Below are 22,312 nucleotides of genomic sequence, written 5' to 3'. Positions count from 1 at the left end.
CATTCTTTAAACACACCTCGGGTTCTCTTTAAATAGGAGCTATCTGACACAGAGAAGTAGACCAAAAGCACCTCAAAAGCTAGACATCATGCCAAGATCCAAAGAAATTCAGGAACAAATGAGAACAAAGTACTGTAATTGAGATCTATAAGTCTGGTAAAGGTTATAAAGCCATTTCTAAAGCTTTGGGACTCCAGCGAACCACAGTGAGAGCCATTATCCACAAATGGCAAAAACATGGAACAGTGATGAACCTTCCCAGGAGTGGCTGGCCGACCAAAATTACACCAAGAGCGAAGAGAAAACTCATCCGAGAGGCCACAAAAGATCCCAGGACAACATCTAAAGAACTGCAGGCCTCACTTGCCTCAATTATGGTTATTGTTCATGACTCCACCATAAGAAAGAGACTGGGCAAAAACGGTCTGCATGGCAGATATCCAAGGCGCAAACCACTTTTAAGCAAAAAGAACATTAAGGCTCGTCTCAATTTTGCTAAAAAAAATTCTCAAGGATTGGCAAGACTTTTGCGAAAATACCTTGTGGACCGACGAGACAAAAGTTGAACTTTTTGGAAGGTGCGTGTCCCGTTACATCTGACGTAGAAGTAACACAGCATTTCAGCAAAAGAACATCATACCAACAGTAAAATATGGTGGTGGTAGTGTGATGGTCTGGGGTTGTTTTGCTGCTTCAGGACCTGGAAGGCTTGCTGTGATAGATGGAACCATGAATTCTACTGTCTACCAAAAAATCCTGAAGGAGAATGTCCGGCCATCTGTTCGTCAACTCAAGCTGAAGCGATCTTGGGTGCTGCAGCAGGACAATGACCCAAAACACACCAGCAAATCCACCTCTGAATGGCTGAAGAAAAACAAAATGAAGACTTTGGAGTGGCCTAGTCAAAGTCCTGACCTGAATCCTATTGAGACGTTGTGGCATGACATTAACCTGCCTGGCGTTCTATTAAGATCGCCAGGCAGGCTGCGGGAGGGTTTTTTTTTAATAAAAAAAAAACTATTTCATGCAGCCAACTGAAAGTTGGCTGCATGAAAGCCCACTAGAGGGCGCTCCGGAGGCGATCTTCCGATCGCCTCCGGCGCCCAGAATAAACAAGGAAGGCCGCAATGAGCGGCCTTCCTTGTTTTGCTTATATCGTCGCCATAGCGACGAGCGGAGTGACGTCATCGACGTCAGCCGACGTCGTGACGTCAGCCGCCTCCGATCCAGCCCTTAGCGCTGGCCGGAACTTTTTGTTCCGGCTGCGCAGGGCTCAGGCGGCTAGGGGGGCCCTCTTTCGCCGCTGCTCGCGGCGAATCGCCGCAGAGCGGCGGCGATCAGGCAGCACACGCGGCTGGCAAAGTGCCGGCTGCGTGTGCTGCTTTTTATTTCAGCCAAATCGGCCCAGCAGGGCCTGAGCGGCAGCCTCCGGCGGTACTGGACGAGCTGTGCTCGTCCAGACCGCCCAGCAGGTTAAAAAGGCGGTTCATGCTAGAAAACCCTCAAATAAAGCTGAATTACAACAATTCTGCAATGATGAGTGGGCCAAAATTCCTCCAGAGCGCTGTAAAAGACTCGTTGCAAGTTATCGCAAACGCTTGATTGCAGTTATTGCTGCTGAGGGTGGCCCAACTAGTTATTAGGTTCAGGGGGCAATTTCTTTTTCACACAGGGCCATGTAGGTTTTGAGTTATTTTTCTCACTAAATAATAAAAAAAAACATCATTTACAACTGCATTTTGTGTTCAATTATGTTATCTTTGACTAATAGTTAACGGTTTTTGATGAGCAGAAACATTTAAGTGTGACAAACATGCAAAAGAATAAGAAATCAGGAAGGGGGCAAATAGTTTTTCACACCACTGTAGGGATCAGCGCCCGTACCGGGTCCCATCACTTCCGTCAGTCACGGCCAGGCTACGCAGGAGAAGTGCGCTCTTTGTGTATCTCTCCAGCAGCTGCTGGAGAGATACGTAGAGGGCGCACTTCTCTTACGCCAGACTGGCTCCGACTGATGGAAGTGACGGGACCCGGTACCAGTGCTGCAGAAGACTGAGGATGGCGGCGTGGGAGCGATCGGAGTTTATGGGGCTGGAGGAAGCCACAGGTATGTATAAACCTTTTTAGTTCCCTGAGCTCTGGTACACTTTTTAATAACTATATCAAGCCCGAGTACCTTCTGGACCCAACAGAAGTACCCCCTGGGGTACGCTTACCACGTGTTGAACACGTTGAAGCTCAATTTCCCTAGCATTCTTCCAGCTCAGTATCTGATTACTAACGTTTTATACCTATTGGTTATCTATTGGTTATAATGGTGAAAATCGAGGCTATAGTGGGACACTATAACTGAGGCACCTGCATTCATGAATACAACTTTTCACAAACTTTGCCTCTCCTTCAATCTATTACTAGGAAGGTCTTTCTGAGGTATCTAATGGCTTACATGCAAGTAAATGAGTCACAAAGGTTAAATTGAAGTCAGACGAGCAGAATGTAAAAATACAAAACGCACCCAACACAAAACTATTTGAATAGATGTAACGAAAAACACCTGCAGGCCTTGATACATAATTTGAACTATGACATTACATTTCATAATTAAAACACATATAAAACAATACTAAGAACTTATTATGGCCTGCATGTTTTATACACTAGCCTAGTTAATGTTGTTTTATTGAATCAAATTAATAGTTTAAGAAAGCAGTTTCTAACTGAAGGCGTATTTACTACATTACAAAACCAGCTATAGCAGGTAAACAATGTTGTGCCAAGGTAAACTGTAGGCCACAGTTACTGAAAGCCTTATTTATATTGTATTCTTGGCACTGAGATGTGTGTACACCAACCAAATCTATTATGCTAACTTATAAAACCTCCTGTCTCATAATCTACTTCTGGAACGTCAGTTATCCATTCATCGTTTAAAATGTTTTATGACTCATAGACCGATCCTTTCTCTCTTTAAAGCCAACTGTAAATTGCTCCGCTGAAGAATGTGAAATTTTAAAGAAGAGAGATAAATTATCCACATTTTTTAACTCCGCACAACAACTTTATTGAGCTACATTATGCACAAAAATGACAAGGTCAATCCTGACCGACATTAACTAGATAACTGTAAAAGCACAAAGTGCATTATGAAGAAATGTCATTCATTCATGTCATCAAACATTGTGGCTAATCGATTATAATACAAAGGCAGGGAAAACAGCAGCGCTTTATCCATCAATAAACCTGTGCACTGTTCCACTCAAAAAGAAAAAAAAACAGTAACAAAGAAACAATGAAACAGTTAAACTAGCCGTACATCTGGCAATTCTGATTCAGTCGAGAAAGTGATTGACTTTATTAGGTGATTGACTTCAGCATGGTTGATCAAAAGTCGATCGACTAGTGGCCCACACACTACAAGTGATATCCTATGTGATTCACATTCACTTATCGATCTGGGCAATGTTGTGTCTCCATGCTGTGAAGGCAAAAATTGATTCACAGTCAATCGGATGATACATAAACAGTAGCCGATTCCTGTGCGATCGACCGATATCTTACATCCAGCTCGATCGACTTAGCTGGTCAATTTGACAAGATATCAGCCACTTTTCTTCGATTGGGCATACTGGAACACACTCGATTCTTTCTCGATTCCCTCTCAATTCGATAAAATTATTGAATCGAATGGTCAATCGTACAGAAAAAATGCTAGATGTATGGGCAACTTTAGTCCTGCCATCAGATTAAAAAAAAAAAAAAACCCACATCCATTACTATCATGAATTTACACATATATAGAAACATGTAGATTAAAGTGAGTTTTATGTTATACATATCCATGATGCTTGCAAGTCTCAGAAAAACACAAGGGTTCTTTTCTGGCCGCGTTCACAGCAGCCATTGCGTTGTGTTGCCTGTGACAGCAGGAACACAACAGATCAGGACAGCGGTGCTGCACGTTATGCTTGCATTGTGTCTAACAAACACAGAACATTTATATTGCGCTTTTCTCCTGGTGGACTCAAAGCGCCAGAGCTGCAGCCACTAGGACGCGCTCTATAGGCAGTAGCAGTGTTAGGGAGACTTGCCCACGGTCTCCACTGAATAGGTGCTGGCTTACTGAACAGGCAGAGCCGAGATTCGAACCCAGGTCTCCTGTGTCAAAGGCAGAGCCCTTAACCATTACACTATCAAGCAACCACAGTCTAGTACAGCAATGCATACAGTCAATGAAAAGCACGCTTTACTTTTACTGCTAATGTGCGTATTGCTGCAAGCAGTGCGCTATGATGCCGCAACCAATTATACCGTGATGCTCGTGCTGCACTGCGATGCTCATGCCGCACTGTGAACATCGCATAGGTGGTGCATTGCACGTACATCAAAAAAGGGCGTCGGGAAAAAAGGGGCGCGTGGTGTAAACGATAAGCAGTATTATCGTTTATAAAAATATTGTGTAGAATTTCGTTTACAAATAGGGTTTTAAGAATTTATAAATCATTAAATAATGTGTATGAAATCGGCAATTCTTAATCTTCCCTGTTTCTAAACTGAAACTTATAATTACGTTTGTTAAAAAAAACAGTATCATTTGTTTAAACATTATAATTATATATTGTTATGAATAATCTTGATTTATCGTTTATTATTGTAATAAAATGTGAACATATTGTTTATAACAATGATATTAATATAAATACATTCATAATATCCATTATTAAAATTGTACTAAAACTATACCTAACCCTACTCTCACATAGAACCCTCCCTGTACCTATCCCTAACCCCTAGACCCCCTGGTGGTGCCTAAACCTTAGATCCCCCTGGTGGTGCCTAAACCTTAGATCCCCCTGGTGGTGCCTGAACCTTAGACCCCCCTGGTGGTGCCTAAACCTAAGACCCCCCTGGTGGTGCCTAAAACTAACCACCCCAAAGCCCTCCCTGTACCTATCCCTAACCCCTAGACCCCCTGGTGGTGCCTAAACCTAAGACCCCCCTGGTGGTGCCTAAACCTAAGACCCCCTGGGGATGCCTAAACCTAAGACCCCCCTGGTGGTGCCTAAACCTAAGACCCCCTGGGGATGCCTAAACCTAAGACCCCCCTGGTGGTGCCTAAACCTAAGACACCCTATGGATGATAATGTTTTACAAACATTAATAAATGAAAAATTTAAATAAAAAAATTAAAATATTTTTTTTTGGGTGGATAATAATGTTTTAGAAATGTTTTACAAATGTGATTGTAAAAAATGTATTGCAATTTACGTTACGTACTGATCGCTTTATTTTGTGGATAATAATGTTTTAAAACCGTAAGGGTTAAAATGTTAAATAATGTTTTAATTAAATAGGATAAATATGTTTAGTATTTTTATAAACTTTATTCGTCACAGGCTCATTTTCTAAACGTAAACCATCACAAGCACAGTTGTAGAACATTAAAAATCTCTGGGCGCTGGGCTTCCCAAGTCCTGCTCAGCCATCTGGATCCAGCAATGGCTCCCCCAGACACAGAGCGGCAATAATATTTACAATAGCCGCCGCGCACATGCGCAGTAGTGGCTCGCCACTCGGGCTCCGGTGTAAATGGGCTGTAGCCAAACCTAATCAGGTGCGCTGTACTGCGCAGGTGCATACGTGGGTTAAACAAGGAAGTTGTAAAAACCATGCCTTCTGCTAAATAAATCCCCACACACAAGGCTAGTATATAACTTTTATCCAAAACTTATTTTAATAGTTTGTCTATGGCAAAAAGGTTTAGAACAGCTGTACTAAAGCTTTATCTGTGCCTCTGAGCTCACCTGACAGCAGTTTGTTCAAACAAAAGAGCCAAATCAAGGTCATGCAGCCTGGCGGTGCTGTTGACTTTCCACCGATAATCATCGGGAATCTCAATGGTGGAAAAGGTGATTGTTTCATGAAAACAGTTTTAAATGCACACACACAAAAAAAAGTTGAAACTATCTTTGGGAGGGGAACTCTGTGATGCCTTTTGAATATATAATTTTCTCAGGCATTAGTGGAACCACGTTAGAGCAAAATCATTTGATGAACTGCATACATTTTTACTTAATTTGCTTACCAAGTACAAATGTCTTCCACCAGTGTGAGCATTGCACAATTTCTAATTTCCTGGAAATACTGAAAAAGGAAAAAAAATGAAAGAGTTACTGCAAAGCAAATATCTGCCAAGTTGGATAGAGGTACTACATAACAGCCAGTGTGAGGATGGTACAAATAGTCATGTTTCCCCAATAAGTACAGAAAGGAACACATGCAGTTGTATGATTACCATAGTAGTTGTCAGGGGCATAGCAATAGGGGGTGCAGCGGTAGCGACCGCATCGGGGCCTTGGGCCAGAGGGGCCCCGAATGGCCCTCCCTCAACTACAGTATTAGCTCTATATTGGTCCTGTGCTCATAATAATCATTTATATATATACTTTGAATAGTGGTAATCATTAACAAACTATTCCCCATCCCCTTCTTGCACCTCTGACATTGTAGTTGCCATTGGCAGCTTTTAGTGCGCCGTTTCAATTGCTATGTATAGAGTGCATGGGGGGGCCCCATTGTAAAACTTGCATCGGGGCCCACAGCTCCTTAGCTACGCCATTGGTAGTTGTGTCACTGCAGACTCATGCAGATGGCTACAGCACATGCAAACATACAAAATGGGCACCAGAGAGAACGCTAGTAGAATACGAGTAAAATTACTGATATTCTACTATTGTACAGTGCTAATTCCGATAGTAAAAATACTGGTAAATTTTACTGATATTTTACTATTACTAAAACTAGCCCTATTCTCACACAAACCCCTCCCTCCCAAACCCTAACAAACCCCCTACTGATGCCTAGCCCTGTCTAAACCTAACCCCCCCCCCCCCCTTTTCACCCAGCAGTGTCAAACTTTAAAAGACTATCAGAAGAGGATTAAGATGAAATGGGGCCCTAGGCAAGATAGCACTTTATGGCCAGTGCTGATGGACACCTGGTTTTTTTAGTTAGACTTGGTGGGAGGCTAGGCCCCTAGGCTCTCTCCAAGCCCTAGGCAGCTGCATAGAATTGCCTTGTGCATAAACCATCTCTGAAGACCATCCACCAATGCCTAACCTTAAAGGGAACCTTAACTGAGAGTGATATGGATGTTTCCTGTTAAACAATACCAGTTGCCTGACAGTCCAGCTGATCTCTGTGACTGCAATAGTGGCTGAATCACACCCTGAAACAAGCATGCAGCCAATCCAGTCTGACTTCAGTCAGAGCACCTGATCTGCATGCTTGTTCAGGGGCTGTGGCTAAAAGTATTAGAGACACAGGATCAGCAGGCGATTCAGGCAACTGGTATTATTTTAAAAGGAAAAACCCATATCCCTCTCAGTTTAGGTTCCCTTTAACCACCACCAAAGCCCCCCTCCCCCCCCCCCCCCACTGCACATTCACTGCAAAAGAACTAAAAATATCTGTCTGGTGTCAGAGAGGCTTGGAGACAGGAAATTTGGACACTGGGGAAGCTGGGCAGCCACCATAGGTCCCCATACAAATTGTGGCTATAATTTGGGAGGAAATTTGGGGGCAGGAGCCGCCCCCTATGCAAACTCTAATTTGCTGCTAAAAATAGTGTGTGCAAGCACAAGCCCCCAGGGCCCAAATTTCCCTTTATAGCCAGACTCTGTATGGGCGCCTATGGTGTTGTCCAATCTTCCCCAGCGCCCAAATTTCACAGCTCCAAAGTGCACACTTTTCAATAAACCGATTCTGTCCTGGGTGTTTTTTAACCACTTGCCGACCGCGCACTCATACGCGCTTTGGCAAAGTGGCAGCTGCAGGACCAGCGACGCTGCAAGCTAATTAATCAGGAAGCAGCCGCTCGCGCGAGCGGCTGCTTCCTGTCAATCCACGGCGGGGGGCTCCGTGAATATCCTGCGGGCCGCCGATCGCGGCTCGCAGGCTAAATGTAAACACAAGCGGAAATAATCCGCTTTGTTTACATCCGTACAACGCTGCTAACAGTAGCAGCGTTGTACCAGATCAGCGATCCCCGGCCAATCAGCGGCCGGGGATCGCTGTCACATGACAGGCAGGAGCCTGTTAGAGGCTGCACAGGACAGATCCGTTCTTGTGCAGCCTCGGATCTCCGGGGGGAAGCTAGGTAGGAGAGGGAGGGGGGGATGTCGCCGCGGAGGGGGGCTTTGAGGTGCCCCCCCCGCAACACCCAGGCAGGCAGGAGCGATCAGACCCCCCCCCCCAGCACATCATCCCCCTAGTGGGGAAAAAAGGGGGGCGATCTGGTCGCTCTGCCTGCACCCTGATCTGTGCTGGGGGCTGCACAGCCCACCCAACACAGATCAGCTAAAACAGCGCTGGTCCTTAAAGGGAAGGTCCAAGCAAAAAAAAAAATGAGTTTCACTTACCTGGGGCTTCTACCAGCTCCATGTAGCCATCCTGTGCCCTCGTAGTCACTCACTGCTGCTCCAGTCCCCCGCTGGCAGCTTTCTGACCTCGGAGGTCAGGGCCACATTGCATACATTTTTACGCATTCCAGCTAGTGCAGGAACAAAAATGTACGCGTTGCACCACTAACGCGTAAAAATGTATGTGTTAATGTTCCTGCACTAGCGGGAATGTGTAAAAATGTACGCAATTCGGCCCTGACCTCCGAGGTCAGAAAGCTGCCAGCGGGGGACTGGAGCAGCAATGAGTGACTACGAGGGCACAGGATGGCTGTATGGGGCTGGTAGAAGCCCCAGGTAAGTGAAACTAATTTTTTTTTTTTTGCTTGGACCTTCCCTTTAAGGGGGGGTAAAGGGTGGGTCCTCAAGTGGTTAAACTCTTGCTGTGGATGCTGCATGAACTAGAATCAAATAACCGCTAATTCACAAACCTCTTATTAACTCTTAGGCTGCGCTGCATTCCCTGTAAAATTCCCAGGATAACAACACAGCAGAGGGGAAAAGTTACATTATGTAAAGCATGTAATTCTGCTTTACTGCAACTGTAAATGTGCACGGAATGTAATACCGCACAGCATGATACTTGTAAAAAGTCATTATATATATCCCTGTGCTGAGCTGCTGTCATTAATCCTCATTTGAATCACGAGTAATCACTCGTGATTCAAATGAGACGTATTAACGTCGGAGATCATCCCTGATTTGCAAAGATATATGCCACTCGATTGCTGCCTTGCGTACCGGATCTAGTGTCTAGTGTCAATAGATCAGGCTGAATTCGTCCCTGGCCGTGAAGCTAGGGACACTACGATTAAGACCCTGAATGTGCAACATTGGCTTACTCAGCATCTGGTGGAGGGAATGCTTCTCTCCACCCATGCCAAGAAGGCCTTTGATTGAGTTTCTTTTGACTATCTGACCTTAATTTTGGGAGACCTTAAACTAGGGCCAACCATGATGTTGTGGATTATGTTACTCTATAGTGATACCTCGGCGAAGGTGAACTATACTGTTATATGTTGAATGTTTTGAGATTTTAATCGAATGGTTTAGAATATTTGATGACTTGGTTTCTTCATGTGGCTAGGGCCCTGCTATGTGGAGAAATGGGTTGTCGGTATTGGATGTCAGTCGATTGAGATATCAAAACTATTAATCAATTATACATGCGATTGAGATATCAAAGCTATGGATCCATTATATATGTGATATTGGTAAGCCTGATTGAAAAGCAATCTTTCATTTGTAAGTATTAGGGGAACAGGGGTTGAATGGTGAAATGTCTGTAGACTACCCCCTCGCTTGGGATGTAAATGCCAGTCATGTCCACAGTGTAACCAGAGCCATGGTCAAGCAGCTGTCTCTCATGATCTCTCTGGCCATATCAGAAGAAAGGACAATAGATGTCCTGGTTTGAACCAGTTTGAACATGTGAGTTTATATTTAAATTATAGCAGATAGGTTTAGTAGTCAACGAATAGAAAGTATAGCATTATTTAATCAGACCAATCAGAAGATAGAATAGTGGTACATTGTAGGACCATCCCATTTCATATATAAAGTGCTCAGGCAGGAAAGGGCATTCAAAACACACACACACACACACACCACACACCACACACCACACACCACACACCACACACCACACACCACACACCACACACCACACACCACACACCACACACCACACACCACACACCACACACCACACACCACACACCACACACACACCACACACACCACACACACCACACACACACTTTTAAACTTTGTAATGGGACGAAGCAGGGGTGCCTCATCTCCTCTTATTTATATTTTCCATTTCTCAATGCCTAGAAACCTCACTTAGACCAAATAAGGCAACACTTAAGCAATTTCCTGTCCGATAACCAAGGCTCGGTCACCTCTCCTTTTATGCTCTGGGAGGTGCACAAGGCCATGATTAGAGGCCACCTCACTGGCCTTGCCTCCTCCCTTAAGTGCAAATGCCCCAAGAAAAAAAAAAAGCCCAGGATAACTTGGATCTTTTAAAGACCTAGTGGAAAGCCACACACTCTTCAGCCCATAGAACCCTGAGAAATAAAGCCAGAACTAAGTTTGACCTCCTTTGTAGCAAACCGGTCGAGAGGCAACTTTGCTAGCTTCTCCAGTTCTACTACTACAATGCCAATAAGCCTCTGCCCATGTTAGCCTGTAGGCTTAAAAACATGCCACCCGTTACACCTATCTACAGACTACGACAGAGCTCAGGCACATTAACTGCTAACCCCAAAGTTATAACTGACATCTCCTCTTTTTTTTTTTTACAACATCTCTACACACAATCTGAATTCATCCCCCCGCAGATAGCTGAAAACTTTTTCTCTACCATCCTCCTGCCTTGTCTGCCACCAGGAAGTGCAGACGCACTCAGCTCAACTATAACTCTCCCAGACGTCTTATGGGCTATCAAAACCGCATAAAATACGGAGTGCAGACAGATTCTCAGGCCAATATTACAGCAAATTTGCAGACTTTATCGCCCCTATACTAGTTTCCTGCTTTAATGCGATGAGAGTAGGCCAAGAACCCCCAGTCTCCATGCTACATTATCCATAATCCCAAAACTAGACCAGCCCATCCTACGACCCCAGCAATTCTGCCCAATATCTCTCTAGAATACTGATCTGAAAATCCTGGGAAAGACACTGGCCCAAAGATTAAATTCCATCGTCCCTCAAGTTATACATAGAGACCAAGTTGGCTTTGTGCCATGGAGACAGGCTAGTGATAACGCTAGAAGAGCAGCACATCTTATCCATATCTTCAACTCATTGAAGATATGCTATCATTAGATGTCTGCAAAGCTTTTGATACCCTCTCCTGGAAATACCTCAAATTCTCTGTAGCCAAATGGGGATTTGACAATTGTTTCCTTAACTGGGTCAAAATGTTATATTCTAATCCAACTGCCAACACCAAATACCTAGTCTACACATCCTCTTCCTTCCCAATAAAGAGAGATACAAGGAAGTGCTGTCCCCTCTTCCCCCTCCTTTTTATATTAGCACTTAAACCCTTGGCAATAGCCGTCAGAAACCATGAGAATATTTATGGCATAGAACAAGCAGGTGTACATCACAAAGCTTTACTATTTGCAGATGATATGCTGCTCACGATTACACAACCCTTGACCTCCATCCCTAACCTAATGGCATTACTCAAAGGTTTCTCCCACATCTCTGGCCTAACAATAAAAACTCAGAAATATTTAACTATGGATATTACCCTATACTAAGATCTCAGTGAGGGACTGAGATCTCTACTAGATTTTCAGTGGTCTACCTCCATACCCTATCTAGGGATCGTATTGACTTCTAAACCCCAAATGCTATTTAATGCCAATTTCCCTCCCCTACTCAAGAATATCACCTCACTAATGTCCTCTTGGTCACAAATGCCACTATCCATATTTGGTAGAATCAATACTGTAAAGATGTCAATCCTACCTAAAACTCCCTACCTCTTCCATACGGTCCCCGCCCTTTTCCTAGTTATTTTTTGTGACTATTTCAAAATAAGCTCCAATCCTTTATATGGACAGGCAAAAGACCCACAATCTGTAAGTCCACACTCTTTGCACATAGGTATGATGGAGGACAAGGTGCCCCTAATATTCTTTTATACAAAAAAACTTGGAGGAGAGATACGGAGCACGTATACCCCAGGAAATATAGATACAGACTAGTTCAATCAATAAAATATCATAATTTTTATTAAATGTATCAAAAATTAGATAAAAGAAATATTCTCCTAAAAGACTGGCGGTGGTTGATCAGACCACCCCACACTCACACATCACACTCCATCCACATAGCAGACCCCAGCTCCCCCCAAAAACATTAAAAAAAAGTATATTGACCAGTGTAGTCCAGATGGTTCAATCTTTAATACAGTGTAACAGTTCCCTTAGAAGTGACACTCAAGCAGTAAAGGGCAGCACTCTCCTGCCCCGCAAGAAAACTTGAATATATCAATAGAACAGCAGCCAAATAACATCTTCAGCAAAGCTCAGCTTTAGTACACAACCAACAGATGAGGGCAGCTTTTTAGGCATAGCTAAATACAGCAGTTAGTCCAAGCGCTTAATGTCAGAATGGCAGATGAAATACTGACACTGTTGGTACAAGCACAATCATGTAGACACATATACCTCCAGATTGGTTATAGAGCAATTGGATGACAGGAAGCCAACACTGTATGCAATTGGGCAAGCGAAACAGCAAGAGTTCGTGCAAACAAAGAATCTATGCTATACAGTACCGAGTCCACGGTGTCCAGCCTCCAGGTTTAAAGCCACTGCATCCATGAGGTGTGTAATCCCAAGTTTGTTCCATACGAATGCGGAGTTGTATCAGCAGAGTGCCGTCTAGTGACATGCAGGTCACAGCAGGGGAGATGGAGGGCTGAGCGAGTCAGCCAGTGCAGAGAGAGCAGGCGGGAGCATCAGGGCAGCATCCATCCACACGCCAAGCATGCCACGTGTAGCCACTAATATTATTTTATATTACAGACCAGCCATAGTAGCTAATAGCTTTTAGTAGCCCCCCAATTGCCATTAGCACCCATCACTCATAGGCATAGCCCCCTTCTCTTTCTGGGCCATGAAAATACTGACTCATTTAAATGATGGGTTGACCACCAGGTTAATTTAGTAAACAACTGCTTGAGTGGTAGAGGCCTAATCACATAGGCAACTATTCAGGAAACACATATATATGTAGTTCAAACATTGGATTTCTCCCTTCACACGAGGCAAAGACCTTCCTTTGCTCTCTTCCTTTTTTGACAACATGCGCCTCAGGAATCCATCTGGATCTGGCTCTATTTTGGTCATATATAATCAAACTTAATGTGTCTTCCTCTAGGCAGCATCCTTACATTTCAGGTCGGGAACGAGAGACAGGGCAAACTACAGACCAAATAGGCTAGGTTGACAATTGGCAGAGAATTGCAGGATGCTCCACTAACATCTTTGCCATGAAATTAGCATATAAAGTACTAATCAGATGGTACCTTGTACTCTAACTGCTTCAGAGGTTGTGGAAGAGAGGGCACCATGTTTCATCTATGGTGGCAGTGTCCTAAACTGACTAGACTATGGAGCAGAACCTGTGGACTGCTACTCCTTCCATATCATCATAGGAAAAAACTCATGTCCCAAAATAAACTAGCCTCTTAACGTTTCCTGTCAACTAAAATGACCATAGCAGAGAACTGGAAAAAAAACTGCTTCAAACTTCCTTGAGGTCAAAGCCTGCATGTCAGACTTCATAGTGAACAAAAAACTCACCAGCAAGACACACATAAAATATTTCATCACATCAGGCCTAGACACTAAAACACTCTCTACATATTAATATTGAGTCACTCTTCCCTTCTTCTCCCCTTTCTTTATCTTTCTCTCCCTCATTTCCTCCTCTCTCTTCTGCCCCCCCCCCCCCACACACACACACACACAGACACACACACACACACACACACACACACACACACACCGGGATTGCAGGCCTATGGCACTGCTTGCCACCAACCCAGGAGATCTAATTGTTCTCCATTCGTTGTTCTGTTATAACACTGACTGTATATGTTTATACATGTGGCCTAGGCCTCTTCAGTATAAGAAGCTTTAAGCTACTGAAGACTCTGATGTGCCTTTCAGTTTGATACCAACTGCTCTCCTGCATGGGATTCACTATGATGTACCTTCTGATGTACACACCTATGCTACTGTAATGATTGAAATGTTCAATAAAAATTTTGAAACCAAGATGAATGGATGAAATTTAAATTTGGGTGTATTATGCTCCGCCCACTTTTCCTGAATTTTTAACCTTCGTCACCAAGTGACCAACTGTGCAAATTTTGAGGACTCTGGCTTTAATACTGTGAGAATGGTAACCTTCTAAATTTTCCCATTGACGTGAATGGATGAAATCTGATTTCCTGTTGTGGTTCCTTCACCTCCAGGTGTGTAAAGGGAGGGGGAGGGGGGGCCGAGACCACCAGAAAATTTCTTCCCATGTAGTAAGGGATCTGTATACCAAGTTGAAATTGGTCAATGCGTTTTTGAGTGATCGCGGCACATACACACACACACGTGTCTGGTTTTAGATCAAGAGACAGTCAGCGCCTATTACAAAACAATATATGTACACAGAACAAATGATCACCATTCACGTAGGCGTTTTCCGATCCACGTTTTCCGATGTTCACTTGAGCTAGCTGGTTAGCTAATAGTTTGACCTTCGACGTAGGAGTGTTGTTCTTCTTGGTTTCCTCGTTTTTCAAAGCATAATCTGTAAGGGAAAGAGGACAATGTAGCTCATGAATATAGTTATAGGAGTTATGTAATTATGTTAAGTAAAAAAAAAAAGTCTTGAAATGTGTAGCTGATGAAGTCACTAGATAGTATCAGTTCAACCCTTTACCTTATTTACAGGGCTGGATATGTACTCTTTACCGCCCAAGGCCAACTGACACCAGCCGCCCCCATTCCAACAGCACTTCAACCAATATCCCCCCACCCCCACCAGATGCTCTCCCCACCCTCTTGCAGTATAGATAGCCAGATTCTTTCCCCCTCCCTATTGGTAGTCAGATTTGCAATTGCAAACTGCAGCAGTACAGCCTGCTGTCCACCCGCCCTTGCTCCTGTGATGCCTTAGGTCATGGCTTGTGTTGCCTTGGCCTAAATCCAGCCCTGCTTATCTGGTATGATGGGACTGAAGCTAAGTGTAGTACAGTAGCCCTATTGTAACATCATAATGAAGGAACCCCGTCTTCAGAAAGACATTCTCTGTCTCACAAGATATAGGTGATAGAAATGTAGTTTGTTTGTCACTGGTTCTGCTCACATGTGCAAGTCATCTTTGCCTGTCCTCCTCACATGTCTGTGTCATATATTTGCATTTCACTCAGCTTCCTCTTGCTCATCAATATCATGCTACACCTCAAATCCAGAAACAGAGTAATCCCTATTGTACATCACAAATCTTTCTCCTTCTGCAACTGGAAAATGTCATACAGATTACTTACATCCCAATTTATATGGAAATTCTATGGGGCTGACTCAAATTGCTGTACAATAAAAAGTTATAGAAATGCATAAAGGTCTAAATGTTTATTTTAATAAGAAAAAAAACACTACAAAAGTGAGTATTATGGGTACACATGTCTATTAAAGAACACTCCCCCCTCCCCCCCAATTAACAAACACGTACGAACCGTGCACTTGATGAGTTTCCATGGAATAGGACCAAGGCACAGGAGACATCACCGGTGAGATTTTTCACACACATTAAGCGGGAGAGAGATTTGAGCTAGGAAGTTCATTACAGCTGATATACTGTAGACCTGCTACACCCAGGAGGCAGCTCCAATGTTTTTCACACTGATTCAGCTTTTCTGGCTGAATCAGTGTGCCTGCACTGAAATTTGCACAACTTTTCTTTTCTTTTTTTTTATGAACTTTTAATAAACGGTTTACAATACACGAGAACTTTTTGCCAATTTCTCTTGGAAGAGCGATCAACGATCACTGAGGAAAATCCAGTGGATTGGAAAAAGAGGACTTGGCTTGCTATGGTTGGAGGTCGCCATAAGTGCTTTGCATGCGAGAATAAACTCTTTTGAGTCTTTGGATCTGTTGAGTTTCCCCCAATTGGGGGTGGGTTCTTTGCTTTTCTTGTCATTTTATGCTGTTTGGAGGCAGACCTGTTTGCAAGAGTAAACAATGTTTGGTGTGATGCCTCAATTAATGTGAACTTTTAATAGGAGGAAGTAGCTCAGGTTATATTATTTATCATGCTTTTTTCAGATCAATTTTATATGTACCTATATACTGAAAGCTGACTGCTGGCCTTGTACCAACCATCGTAGTTAAAAAGATCTGCTGGTAATTATGGTCGGGGCAGACTTCTGCCCTTGAATAGCTGGGAAAACTCCCTTAAAGAAAACCTGAACTGAAAATTAAAAGTCAAAATAAGCATACACAAGTCATACTTACCTTCCATGTAGTCTACTCCTCAGTGTCTTTCTCCTGTCCCACGTCCTATTTGTTCACTGTGATCAAGGGAATTTTCCGTCCTCCATTTTGAAAATGTCCATTACCCATAACAGCTTTCTGGTCAGCACACAGTTAAACTGTAACATCACCCATTTGAGCCATAGGGAAACATGGACATTACCTGGTACATCAGTTTTCCTCTCAGATATAACTGACAGCAACTGATATTTTACTGACAGCAACTGATATATTTGAGATCTGACAAAATATTGTCAGAACTGGAAGAGATCACTGTAAGAAGAAAATAGTGAGCTTCTGAGAGAAACTGATGGCAAGGTAACTATTTAATGTTCATTTTAAGTTACCTCATGTGTTTATTTTAAATATTTTTACTCAGTACAGGTTCTCTTTAAGATTGTGGGGTCAGGAGTGAGTGACAGTGCTTATCTATTTGAGGGAAGAAGCCTATCCCGACTATAATTAGCAGCAGATTGCTTTTAAAGCTTTTGCTTTAAAACAAGGAAATTCTTTGAGAAACACTTAAGACTGGAAAGTAATAATTTACTAATTTAGATAGTAGTAATTGTCATGTGCTTGACATAATGAAATACAAAATAATAATAGAAAATGTGAGGAGATATATTTGCCTCGCAGAGCTGGCTTTTAGTTAAGTGCTATCAAACCTCTCCTTATCAGAAATCCTTATGGGTAGGTCTGTCTAGTATCTGGGGTTAGGAATCACAGGATAGATTAGGGTAAGTTAAACTCTGTCTTCTGTATTACTTTAGAGCCTGTTTAGAGTTCATACACAAATACCAATAGGATTAGACAGAACTATTCTGATTAGTTAGTTTTAATGGTAGTTCAGGTGATAGGTATTTAAAGACTAACATTATTGATAGGTGAAAGGATAATCATTTTCCAATTCAAAAGAGTGAAGGGTAAATGAATCTCAAATATAAGTTGACCCCCTATTTCAAGAAAATATAGGCTAAATCTGTTGGAGGCAGTGATGGATTGAGGTTAAAATGGGCCCTAGGCAAGATATCAACGTTATTGGAGCGCAGCGTGACCAAGCGTCTAGTGAGACGCGAAACTGCCGTTGCAAGCCCCATCTGATGCCCGGCACCCCCCCACCTCCATCGCACCATCACCTGATGATCCGTAATATGGATGTGTCATTGACAAGTCACCTGTTTTGAAAGCACTGCAATAAATGCAATAAAAGAATCTGGACGGAAGGTGCCCGGAATTCCACTTCTTTCTCTTCCTATTTGATGGTAGATACAGCCTTTCTTCACACAGTCCGATGTGCACACGTCCCGGCAGTAGATCAAGCAGGAAATGTGATTTGGTGAGAACTATTTTTGCCTTTTACATCTCTCACACTGCTCCTTGATAGCATAGGGAGTGCCACTCAGATCTTTTTCTCTCTGATCCATCAAGATAGCAACTTTTGTCCACCCCTGATGTCCACCTACATTTTTTTTGGGGGGGGGGGGGGGGGGGTAATATCTGTCTAAGTTGCCAGCTCTGGTTTGAGGCAAGTAACTTGTAAAGATGAGACTGCTCTTTCAATGTGTTAATCTTAACCAATACAATCTTATATAGATAATAAAAATGCCATACCAATTTGTGTGTCATATATGTTTGAAGCATATGGTTTAAGCTTCCCTCTGGTTTCATTAACAAAGTGATTTACAACATCTTCAAGGTTGTTCAGAATGACCTAAAAATAACAAATGTTTATGAAATGTAAAATTGCAAAATATTGAATTGAGTACAGAGGTAATGCTCCTGCTTCCCTTGCGTGAGGTTGTGGGTTCGACTCCTGGACCCAGCTTAAAGAATGCAACTGGTCGGGGTGAGGGGGTATTATAATACACACATAACCTGGCCAGTTTAAAAACAACAACAACAAAACAGAAGGTGCTATATACAGTAGACTTCATATTGCCTGATACTACATGGGTGCATTTCTGCTTGCTTGAGAGCTCAAGCAGCCAGTGCCTCAGTATGCCACTTCTTTTCCCCACAGAGCCCTATTTCCTGCTATGTAGAGCAGCAGGCAGCAGAAAACACATATCAGAGCTCCAGACGTTATCCTCTTCTCTTCTTACAGCTGCCAGCTGTTCTGCTGCATTCTCTGTATGGCTCCTGATGCATGTCACATAACCCATTGCGTGTCAGGTGACACAGATCGGGGGCCTACAAAGGGTGCTACAGCACAGCCGGCAGCTGTAAGAATAGAAGAGGACTGCACCAGAGCTCTGGTTTTTGTTTTCTGCTGTAGGCTGCTGTGGAAAGCTGGAATAAAAGGAAAGAGGCATTCCCCCTGGCCCACACATAATTGCCGGTTACTTGATAATGCCAGTGATTAAACTAATATAAATATTATCTACAGCAGTTAAGATCTTTGTTTGAAGAAAGTACTCCATCCACCAAAAACAGGTTAAACAATAATTAACATTTTTAATACATCATCTACCACTTTATATATGCTTGTTAAACTCAAGTTTGAAAAAAAATAAAAAAAATAACATGGCCTCCATGTGCATGCTCTGCTTGTGAGCACTAGTGTTTCCCTTAATCACGCTGCTAAGGTACAGGCCCATCTTTCAACTCAGCAGGCCAAGCCAGTTTTTAGCATAGCAGAAAACCTACAAAATTATCGTATGTCCCTTAGTATGTGACCTTTGTATCAATGTTTCTCAAAAGACTGATTACTACAATAATTATTGGCATTCATGAATTACAACAAACTCTCCTATATTTTATTATATTTAAAAGATGAGGCATATTTAATTATAGAACAGAAACCTATATCTGTAAACAGGGCCGGTTCAAATAACAATTGGGCCCCAGGGCAAAATTAGCCTGGGGGCCCCCCAACAGACACCCCCTGACCAAAAAGCGCCATTAGAGGCCCTTTGTTGCAGCCAAATTTCCCTCCTGGGCCCCTGAGCTGGCTGCTGACCCTCCCCCAATCACCTCCCAACTTAACAAACTCTGCAGAGTCCCTGGGGAGCAACAGTTAAGATGGGGGAGGGACACCTTGGGGGCCCCTACAGGCTCTGGAGCCCAGGGGCAATTGCCCATTTTTTCCTATGGTAGCTCCGGCCCTGTCTGTAAATTGTGAAGAAAGTAAACCAATTTACAAACCTGTAAACAACTGACAAATTAAAGCCTTACTACGTGACTCATTTAAAGTGAATCTTAAATTATACTTACACGCATATAGAATTTTAAAAATATTTGTATATTTTGGGTAGAGCACATGTAGGACCAAGACAGAGACCAAGGGACCTGTTGTGTATGAATGTGGGTGTTGGTTGTGGAAGGGTGAGTGGTGTTTGAATCTGAGGACTGATGGGCGGACATAAAATATGATTATGTGGGTAGGAGAGATGAAGGGGCAACACAAACTGATTTTGGGGCAGAGAGTTGAGCAGAAGACAGAAGATTGTAGTGGTATTGTGAAATAGTTTAGAATTATCTATCAATGGAGGTGAATGCAGTGGGGTGTTAAGGTAGATGAGGGTTGGGTTGATGTAAGTGGTTTTGACTGGAACAGTTAAACAAGACCGTGATTGTACACAGGAGAGGAAGCACACAACACCTGGTACGATAGGTGAGAAGTGAACAGATAAGGGCCAATAGAGGTGAAATAGTGGAACACAGTAGCAGGGAGGATAGGCAAGGATTGGGCAGGCAAGCATCAGGAGCCATGATATAGTGGGTGAACATAATGGCTAGGAGAGTAGGTGAGGGTCAGGAGAAGTGACATGGAAGGTGGACACAGTTACCGAGAGGGTAGGTGAGGTTAAAGAGTGATTACATGGTGGGTGACCATATTAGGAGGTTCTGGTGTATCATCATAGGCCAGGGCTTCCCAACCCTGTCCTCAGGTATCACCAACAGAACTTGGTTTGCAGAAAATCACGAGCATTGACAGATGGGGTAATTAGTGTCTCAGCAGAGCTGATTAACTACCTCTGTGGATTTCCACAAAACATGCACTGTTGGTGACACTGAGGACAGGGTTGTGAAGCCCTGACATAGGCTTACCAAGTAATTAATTAACAGCTGAATGGTTATACTCACAAGGCTGGGTTGCAAAACCACTCACAGAAGCAGGTGAGGAAGTACCGTCCCATTTCGGCCTTGTGGACGTGATATGGTGGTCGCGACTCCAAGAAAAATTCACTATTTGGAGGTCTTTCCTCGTACAAGTGATTTCCCCCGTCTAGAGGGGACTTAATCACAGTAAAGGGATGGTAGCAGTTGTATATAATACATGCAGATTGTAAAAAGAATAAGTAGAAAAGGACATCCTACCTTAATTAAGTGAATTTCACGTACAGGGTTTTTTAAAAAAACATTCTAACTTTAATTAATGTGCGCTTGCAGGACAACACGTTTCATGGCATAAGCTGCTTCCTCAGGTTGAGTGTTGTGCCTTAAAAGGTGACTACCGATGTTTAAACAATCTTTATTTAGCAAAAGACAACACATTTCACAACTTTTAGCCACTTCTTCAGATCGATAGTGTGCCTTCAAGAACTAAAGACAGCATTCAAGATTCCTACTAGATGTATCACGTAGCTGTGCAGCCTGGGGCACCTTTAGTGAATAGACTTTTTTTTGTCACAGTGGGTGCCAGTGGCAACACTTAAGGTGTGTAACGAAAAATCTGCGATGCCGGACGGATTGCGGAAATATGGTCGCATCCGTTCCAGCATGCGGACTTTCCAATACGGAATGCGGAAATTTGTCCGCATCCGCTGCACAAGATCCTCCAAGCGCACCGCGCCAAACTCACACATCGGGGCTCTGCCATCTTGCCTCTAGGGGGTGCGTGCGCGCGCCAGGCACGCCTTTATACCCCTAGAAAGTGGGTCAGCTGACCTTTTTTGCCTACCCTGATTGGCTGCTGCTTGGGGTGGAGACTTCTCTCCCAGGCAGTATATAAGGAAGTGCTTTTCAGTCACACTTCGTCTGTGTTTGCGATACTCTGTGTCAGCACTCAGATCTAGTCAGTTCCCGTGTGACAATCCGGCAGGACCCCGGCTCTTGTTGCACTTAGCCAGTGTTGTATTTGATATTGCGTTATATACTGGTTTATCGCCAGTATATACGCATATTGAACTGTATTGATTTCTTGTGTATGACTGTGCCTGTCTTGACCATCCTTCTGCTTTCTGATTCTGTACTTTGCCAGCCCGTACCGTTATCGACTATTGGCTTGGTTTCTGACTATTCTCTCATCTTACGTTTCTGTAGTGTTGCCGCCTGATCTGTTGCCGAATCTCTATTGGTCTGACCTTTCTCCCTTCAGTGGAACGTCTCCCACTGTAGGGTTTCTATCTTAGGCTTGCCTCTCTGAGACGCCCGCCCTAGCAGACCGTTACTGCCAGAGGCCGAGATCCCTCCACTGCTTCCCTTGGAGGATCTCACACACGGGATTCCCATTCAGAGGTAACCACACCTCTGAGGAATTACGAGTGGTGGACATTTCCACAAACCTGTGTATTATTCTGCATTGTATTTTTTGCTCTGTTCGTGTGTCTACTCCCTTTTTTGATCTACCCGCATTATTAGCAATTCAGCAGATTGCTATATAATCGGGTAAATCCTTGCATTATTGGTGATTCTGTGGATCACCAATAATCAAGGCTCTGGGTGTGACACTGATCTTCACAGATCGTTACATAAACACAGACCATAAAGAAGTAACATGGAGGGGGTGGTTAATCAGCTTCAGACCGTAAGGGCAGAGTTAGAACAGCTAAAGATTATGGTGGCTACA

At 43.3% G+C, this 22,312-nt stretch overlaps 1 protein-coding gene across 2 annotated transcripts in view; it reads right to left on the bottom strand.

The window, feature by feature from the left end:
- The window catches only part of LOC137506680 (signal-transducing adaptor protein 1-like), a 153,686-nt gene that overhangs the window by 4,300 nt on the left and 127,074 nt on the right, over positions 1 to 22,312 (bottom strand). For both annotated transcript variants that reach the window (XM_068233619.1, XM_068233618.1), the window contains exons 8-10: positions 18,133 to 18,232; positions 14,669 to 14,794; positions 6,083 to 6,141 (exon numbers count right to left, since the gene is read on the bottom strand). In XM_068233619.1, coding sequence (XP_068089720.1) covers positions 6,125 to 6,141; positions 14,669 to 14,794; positions 18,133 to 18,232 — 243 coding nt within the window. In that variant the 3' untranslated portion in view covers positions 6,083 to 6,124. The remainder of the gene's footprint in view (positions 1 to 6,082; positions 6,142 to 14,668; positions 14,795 to 18,132; positions 18,233 to 22,312) is intronic.

Source organism: Hyperolius riggenbachi, chromosome 1 (assembly GCF_040937935.1).
Source record: "Hyperolius riggenbachi isolate aHypRig1 chromosome 1, aHypRig1.pri, whole genome shotgun sequence".
Taxonomy (NCBI): domain Eukaryota; kingdom Metazoa; phylum Chordata; class Amphibia; order Anura; family Hyperoliidae; genus Hyperolius; species Hyperolius riggenbachi.
This window is presented reverse-complemented; position numbering and strand designations above follow the sequence as displayed.